General features: G+C 39.8%; 1 protein-coding gene across 1 annotated transcript; it reads left to right on the top strand.

Annotated features, from left to right (window-relative positions):
- The first annotated feature begins 913 nt into the window (after positions 1-913).
- Positions 914-7,495, top strand: LOC123092561 (kinesin-like protein KIN-5B). The gene is made up of 23 exons (XM_044514361.1): positions 914-1,291; positions 1,554-1,680; positions 2,047-2,202; positions 2,277-2,617; positions 2,700-2,838; positions 3,257-3,354; positions 3,452-3,608; positions 3,690-3,759; positions 3,830-3,906; positions 4,004-4,057; positions 4,154-4,234; positions 4,343-4,454; positions 4,537-4,623; positions 4,710-4,885; positions 4,979-5,140; positions 5,241-5,348; positions 5,442-5,600; positions 5,684-5,767; positions 5,846-6,051; positions 6,167-6,268; positions 6,363-6,472; positions 6,555-6,706; positions 7,077-7,495. The coding sequence occupies exons 1-23, from the start codon at positions 1,086-1,088 to the stop codon at positions 7,281-7,283; spliced, it is 3,171 nt and encodes a 1,056-aa protein (XP_044370296.1). The 5' UTR covers positions 914-1,085; the 3' UTR covers positions 7,284-7,495.
- Positions 7,496-7,728: the final 233 nt, after the last annotated feature.

Below are 7,728 nucleotides of genomic sequence, written 5' to 3'. Positions count from 1 at the left end.
TTGAATCTTGAGAACAAATTTTGAAACGGAGAACAAATTTGTAAGCACGAACATTTTTTGAATCTTGAGAACAAATTTGGGAGTGCGAACAATTTTTTAAAGCACGAACATTTTTTAATCTTGAGAACTAATTTTAAAACAGAGAATAATTTTTAAAAATCCCGAACAAATTTGGAAGTGCGAACAATTTTTTAAAGCACGAACATTTTTTTAATCTTGAGAACAAATTTTGAAATGGAAAACAACTTTGGAAAATCCCAAACAAATTTGGAAGCGCGAATATTTTATGGAAAAGGGAACAAACAATTGAAATCCGGTACATTTCTGCATTTCAAAACTTTTCAACTATTTGTGTAACAATAACAATGTTTGAATCTTGAGAACTTCTTTTGAAACCTCAACATTTTATGGAAACACGATTTTTTTTTGAATATTTTGAAATTCTTTTGATAAAAAAAAGGAAAGGAAAAAAGAAATAAAAAACCAAAGAAAGAAAACAAACAGAAAAATCGAAAAAAGAAAAAAGAAACAGAAATAACTAAAAACCAAAAAGAAGAAGAAAAAATAAAAAATAAACTAGAAAACAAAGGAAAAAGAAAAAGAGAAACAGAAAAAGAAGAAGAAGAAAGGAAAAGGAAAACGAAAAAAACAGAATACACAGGAAAAAACTGGGTTCAGATTTGGGCGTACTGTGTACTGCTCGAACTGGGCCGGCCCATCTCCTGTCCCAAGCATGCTTGCCCTGTGCGAATCCCCGACACTTCGCCGCAGCGAGCGGCGAATAGGGTTTTCCGGCTTTGATTGCAAGAAGAAAGTGACATCAATCTCGCTCTGCGCAGTGGGCCGTTGCCCACGCGTTTAAGGCCCACTATCCCAATGCCTCCCCCATTCACACCCACTCCCCACTCCCCGAGACCCCATCGCTGTGTTCATTCAAAATTTCAAAACACGCGAAAAAGGCGTCCTCCTCTTCCTCTCGCCCTTCTCCCAAATCGCGGAGCCGAATCCAACAGAAACCACGCGGATTTCGCCCCAATCCGCCTCCAAATCCAAGCTCCGGGGTCGCTTTAGGTGGCGTCGCCGGGATGGCGCATACCCCGAACCCCAGCCGGCGGTCGTGGGTGAGCCCGCCGACCCCCTTCCTCACGCCGCGACCCGAGCGCCGGGAGCTGCGGTGGGCGGAAGCGGGCTCGCACAGCTCCGTGCGCCGCAGCGGCGTAGGCGCCTGCAGCATCAACGGCGGCAATGACAGGGACCGCGAGGCGAACGTGCAGGTCGTGCTCCGATGCAGGTGAGGTGCTCTCGCTTTGGCCCCGCCGAGCAAAATCTTTGTAAGCCATGCTGTGATGCTCCAAGTAGCAGCCTAGGACTAAGGCGAATCGTGGCGTAGTCAGTGGGAATTCTAGCTTTTATCTCTGATTGTCAACTGTGTAGTGACAACGGAAATTTTGGGCAAATTGCTGCTGGTGCTAGTTCATGTTGTTAAAGACTAGGAGTCAGTTGCACATCTCCACGGTGTCTCTGATTCGTTTTTATGACTGGTGCATGGTTAGACCGCTAAGCGTGGAGGAGCAGAAAGCGAATGTCCAGAGTGCCGTCTCCTGCAACGACACCAAGAGGGAGGTCACAGTTCTGAACAGTCTATTCAAGCAAGCAGACAAAACATTCACCTTTGACAAGGTAAAGTTACTATTGATCCCTGTGCTTGCTGCTTATGGTCTATGGATTTTAAATAGTTTTCGTCATTCGGTTATCACTAATTTTAAACGATTAAAATCTTGTGTCTCACAAATCTGTAACATGATGATTATACAAGTGCTAAATACTCCTACATGGTTATTCCATTGTTGTATACTTCATGTACTCTGTTTATGTGTTGATGATTTGGCCCTGTTGCTTTGCATCTTCTTTATTTAAATGATGGTTGTGTGCATGTGAGGATGCAGAGGCCTGGAGGTTTGACATTCCTTTTCGAAAAACACCCCTACATGATTGACGTAGATTCACATGGTTTTTCATTTATGTACAGTTGTTATTTTATACCAGGTATTTGGCCCAAAATCTCAGCAGAGGGCAATATATGATCATGCTGTTGCACCAATTGTCGATGATGTCCTTGAAGGCTACAATTGTACTGTCTTTGCCTTTGGACAAACTGGAACCGGGAAAACTTATACTATGGAGGGAGAGATGATGCAGCAGGTACTAAAATATTTGGACATCGGCTTAGAAGTTACATGCAGCAACTGAACAATTTGCTTCATCTGCCTTTTTAGGTAGGTGAACTGCCAGCTAGTGCTGGTGTCATGCCAAGAGCAGTGCGCCATATTTTTGACATTTTGAAAGCACAGAAGGCTGTCTATAGCATGAAGGTAACCTTCTTGGAGCTCTATAACGAAGAAATAACAGATCTGTTGGCTTCAGAGGACCAAAGTAGATTCCCTGAAGATAGACACAAAAGGCCTACTATATCTCTTATGGAAGATGGCAAAGGTGGGTCTGTCATAAGAGGCCTTGAAGAAATTGTTGTCTACAGTCCTGGTGAGATATATAGTCTGTTACAACATGGATCAACTAGGAGACGCACTGCCGACACTGCACTGAATATGCAAAGCAGGTCAATGACCATTTCACTTCTTTTTTTGGGTTCCAATAGTGGACGTGTTGAATACTGATCATTGTGTATCCTGTACTTGCAGCCGTTCACATTCTGTCTTTTCTATATATATCCATGTCAAAGTAACAACAACAGGGAATCAGGAACTCATGAAATATGGGAGGTTGAACCTTGTAGACCTGGCAGGATCAGAGAGTATAGCTCGATCAGGTGCAAAAGAGGTACTTACCATTACCAACTAATAAGTGATTATATCAACTGTTTGTCATACCCCATCCTATTGGGACGCATGGGTTAATCGTCCATATTTTCACTTGGTTGAACTGGTAAAGTACACACTGGAAGATGATAAATTGTATATCCTGCTGTCCCATTTGAATAGTTGTTTCGAAGAAGGCTTTTCAGTTAGGTATGTTGTAGGCCTTATACATAACCATCTTATCTCCAAAGCAATTTCTTCTCAGCAAAAAAAGAGCACTTGTTCTTGGTAAAGTGACAACGAATGTTTTGATGTGTTTTCTGTTGTCATAACTGGATATTACTACACACATTTAAATCTTATTGTGATGCTAACTTAGGATGTTAATTCTTATTACATGTCAATCCATCTTGAAGTCATGATTTGTGGCATGCTGGTAGGTTAGAGCAAGAGAAGCTGGAGAGCTGAATAAGAGCTTACTAACACTGGGTCGTGTCATCACTGCACTTGTTGAAGATTCAGTTCATGTACCATACAGGTAGTACCTGCCGTTTCTCATAATAAATCAGGAAGATTACGCATAATTTATTCATTATGCATAGCAGTAATACATATTCATTTTGATACTTTACCAGGGACAGTAAGCTCACCAGGTTGCTTAGGGAATCCTTAGGTGGAAAAGCCAAAACTTGCATCATAGCAACAGTAACTCCATCTGTCCACTGCCTGGAAGAAACTCTAGTTACACTTGATTATGCTTATCGTGCTAAAAGCATAAGAAACAAACCAGAGGTGCTAGTTTCCTACTTCTATTCATTTTTGCTGCTCCGATTTAGTTGATATCCTTGTCACTAAGTTTAACTATTGCTGTAGGTAAACCAAAAAGTTCGCAAATCTCCTATGCTTAAGGATCTCTATCAACAAATGGAAAAAATGAAACAAGGTTTTCTTCAATCCTCTAGTTATTCCTATTCCTCGCATTATCATATAGGATCTCACAAGTATATTATCAGATGTAAAAGCCGCAAGGGAAAAGAATGGAATTTATATCCCCCAGGAAAGGTTTGATCTTGAGGAGGCAGAGAAAAAGGTATAAACAAGACTTCAGATTGTTCTAAATATGCATTTATGGAACCTCTGTGCAAGATATTGAGTGTTACCTTAGTATTTTTTATTATATGTTGCAGACAATGAGGGAAAAGGTGGAACATATGGAGCTTAGCATGGAGAAGCAGAGCAAAGTATAGTTTTTATCTAATTAAAGTTTTGATATATTAATATATTAATCAGTATATAGTTCACGGTTGAATTGACTTGTACCTTTGGTGGTCTGGCAGGAGCTCGAAAAATACAGAAGTTTGTACATAGCAGAGCAGGAGCACAGGTTGAATTTGGAAGGTCAGAATAAAGAGTTAAAGGTACTGCAATCTGGATAACATTTTTTAGTACGCAAAACCTTCTAGTTCTTTGGCTTTTATATCTACTTAGAACGCAAAAGCTTAGCATCTAAGTATCTTCATATTTAGGCGAGGATTGAAACTGGCAAGAGGGAATTTCTGGATCTTCAGGAAGCTCATTCTAGAGCTAACATCTCTCTGAAGGAAAAGGACTTCATAATCTCAAATTTACTCCATGCCAGTAAATATTTCTTGATCTTAAGTTAATATGTTAGTTGGATCAAGTGTTCTTATGTTTGGAACTAATTCATCACAATGTATAGAGAATGTAATCCTTGAACGTGCAAAGGTTCTGTGTGGCACTGTCGAAACTGCATCTGGAGATATTGCTCATCTTCAGAATAAACTAGGTAAACAGCTAGAACCCCCCTCCCTCTACAAGTTGCTGCTTTCTTGCACTGACCGTCGTTGGTATTTTTTTGGCAAATATAAATAGGAAGGCAATCGAAAACTGAAGTTGAAAATAAAGGGTTGCTATTCAATTTTCGGTCTCAAATCGATCAGAGTCTTGGACTTCTTCATAACACAGTTGTTGGGTCGATTCGTGAGCAGCACCAATTTATGGAGTCCATGACTGGACAAATGAATTCATATTTTTCAGCTAAATCTGAGGTACTACTATTAAAATACTTACTTTGTTAACTGTTCAAGATTACCATGATTATCACAATGTACTAATTATCTGCATCACGCAACTGTGTCCAGTCAGCTAACCATTTGAAGAGAAGAATCGCAAAGGCCAAAGATATGTATACCTCTGGTGTGCAATGCATGAACGAGCTTGTCAATACTCTGCGGCAGCGGTCCATCACAGACTCTGAGCAGATGAAACTGAATATATCTTCACAAGCAATAGCTGTTGACAATGTATGCAATAATAGAACTTTCATTTTTTGAGTAGTTGCTATCTGATTCAAAGTAGTGAGCCACTTTACAAAAACCTAATCATGGCCTATCTTATTAACAGTTTATAGCAGTGATGGTTTCAGAGACTGAACAAGTATTAACTGAGGTTTTGAGATCTACTTCTGAACTCAAGGAGCTATTAGCATTTTCTGCTGAACAACAAGAATTAGTATGTCTCCTCGACCCTTGCTTTTGTTAACATCTACCTCTATTTCACACATTATGCCAGATTCTGCAACTCATTCTGAAACTTGTCTGGTAGGGATTGCAAAAGAGTCTTACCTCAGCACAAGCCATGTCGAAGACGTCAATAGATTTTTTTAATGATATTAGTACACATGCGTCTAGGCTCATGAAACTTATGGAGCAAAGTCAAAGAGGATGCTCCTCTCGTCTTGCTGAATTTGAGAAGGGTTTTGAGGTTGGTTGGTTTTGAACTACGGTGCTACATATACACAGTTCATTTATAGACAAACTCGCTGATCACATCCTTCCTTTCAATAGGAAGTTGCTATTAGAGAAGAGCAAGCTGCTGTTGACAAGATTGCTGGAATTTTAGCTGGCTTGACTGCCAGGAAAAGGACAATGGTCAACTTATCTATTGTTTAATTGCAAAAAAAAGCCTCCTTTTATGACTTAGGCAATAACTGTTCTCCCTTTTAGCAGGTTTCAGAATATGTTGGACAACTGAATGATAAGTATAGTGAGGAGCAGGAACACCTGGCGTTGGAAATGTCCAGCCTACAACAAGTTTCAGATAATGGCAAAAAAGAGGCTGCATCCTGTGCTGAGAAGCTAAAGAACCAATTCCTGGATGATATGTCATCGCATGCTAATACCAAAGATAAAATGGGAGACGTCTTGCAGCAGTGGTACCAATCTTACTTGCCTAGCTAAAATTATGTGCAATTTAAATTACTCATTCACCCTTGAAGCCCTTCTGGTTCCAAGATTTATTTATGCTGAAGAAGCGTTGTTTCATTGCAGCTTGAAGGGAAGCCACCATTCTGTTTCTTACTGGTCACATATGCAGTCATGTTTAGAACATCTAAATAAGAGCTCAGTTGTGGAAGCTAATGATTTTATACAGTAAGTTGTAGTCATTTTCAGAAACTCGACCTACCGTGACGAACCTTGTAATGTAGGTCCTTCCCAGTTTTTCTAATGAATTTCTTGCATGCAGAGAGGGAAGAAATGAAAATGAAAGTATTATCCAGGAGATTCAACTTCGTTCTTCACACAATGATGCAGGATTCCATGCCATTACATCTGATATTTTGACTGCTTCAGAGAGTAACATATCTACTTGGACTATAATATATTTTTCACTCGAAATATGTTCTTTTCCTTATGTTATCCACTTTCTTTTTTCCAGATTCTCACTTACTGGATCATGAAACTAGAAAGAGAATGGAAACTCTATCCACCTCCTTCTCGAATCATTTGGGATTGCTGACTGAAAAACACAATCAGGGCACAGAGTCTATAAGAACCTTTACAAGTAACTTTATGGAAAAAGATTACTCGGTAAGCTATATGCATTGACATTTGCATCATATTTAAATTAGAACTGAGAAACAAGTTGTACGGATGCTGTAAACCGAGAATGACTTTTTTAATGTTTGAAAACACAAAATAGCTATTTGTTGGTCTAGTTCAGCTAAACAGATGGACTTTTTTTTAGTATATTGCAGTAAATTGTTGAAAGAACTACATTCCTGACAAAACTAGCAACTGAACAATGCGAATGTATGCACCTTATGGACATGTTAACACTTCCGCATAAGATTGGGAACAAATTATATTTTAGACAAGAAATGCGATTATTCAATGCAAACCACCTTTCTATCATTACTATATCACGTGACATATTTGGTTGCCAATGTTCTCTCAACAGGTTAACAGTCCAGTTCGTCATCGCCCACAGGAGCTACTGGCCGGTGCATATAGCTTCGAATCAATTGAAGAATTGAAAGCCTCGGTGCCAGATCTTGTGGCGAAATTCAAATCAAAGAACAAGCTGGATGAAGTGGACAAAGGAAAAAGCTACTCGGATCAAACGACACGTGCTCCTAGAAGTCCTCTCACGCCAGTCAATCACTAGGATTAGTGGAAGGCAGTAGCAAAAACTGTGAGATTCTCCGAGTGCTGTAAAGATGGCAAGATCCCTTGCCCGTTTATCACCTTGTTGATTCAGCGTGTATCCGGAGTAGAATGTTGCACTTCCGTGCAGCGCACCTAATCGTAGGGTAGTGAAGACCAGGAATGTAGAGGACAAGTGTTTCGTAATAATATCTAAAGGTTCTACTCCAACCATTGATCTTGTTGCTTTCCATGCTTTCTGGTCAATCAAGTGGTCGAATGTGCGATGTAGATTGCGTTTCTCAATCTGAAAATATACGTTAGCTCCAATAGCATGTTGGGTTTGCAACTTGATGCAAACTTAGTTGAGTTTACCACCTAGTCCTCTTAAAATGGGAGAAATCAATTTTAATTGAGTTTGCTCGAACGTGGTCTTCAGCGAAAATATTGCGTAGAGCTATGGTCCA

The sequence above is a fragment of the Triticum aestivum genome, chromosome 4B (genome assembly GCF_018294505.1).
Source record: "Triticum aestivum cultivar Chinese Spring chromosome 4B, IWGSC CS RefSeq v2.1, whole genome shotgun sequence".
NCBI classification, from domain to species: domain Eukaryota; kingdom Viridiplantae; phylum Streptophyta; class Magnoliopsida; order Poales; family Poaceae; genus Triticum; species Triticum aestivum.
This window is presented reverse-complemented; position numbering and strand designations above follow the sequence as displayed.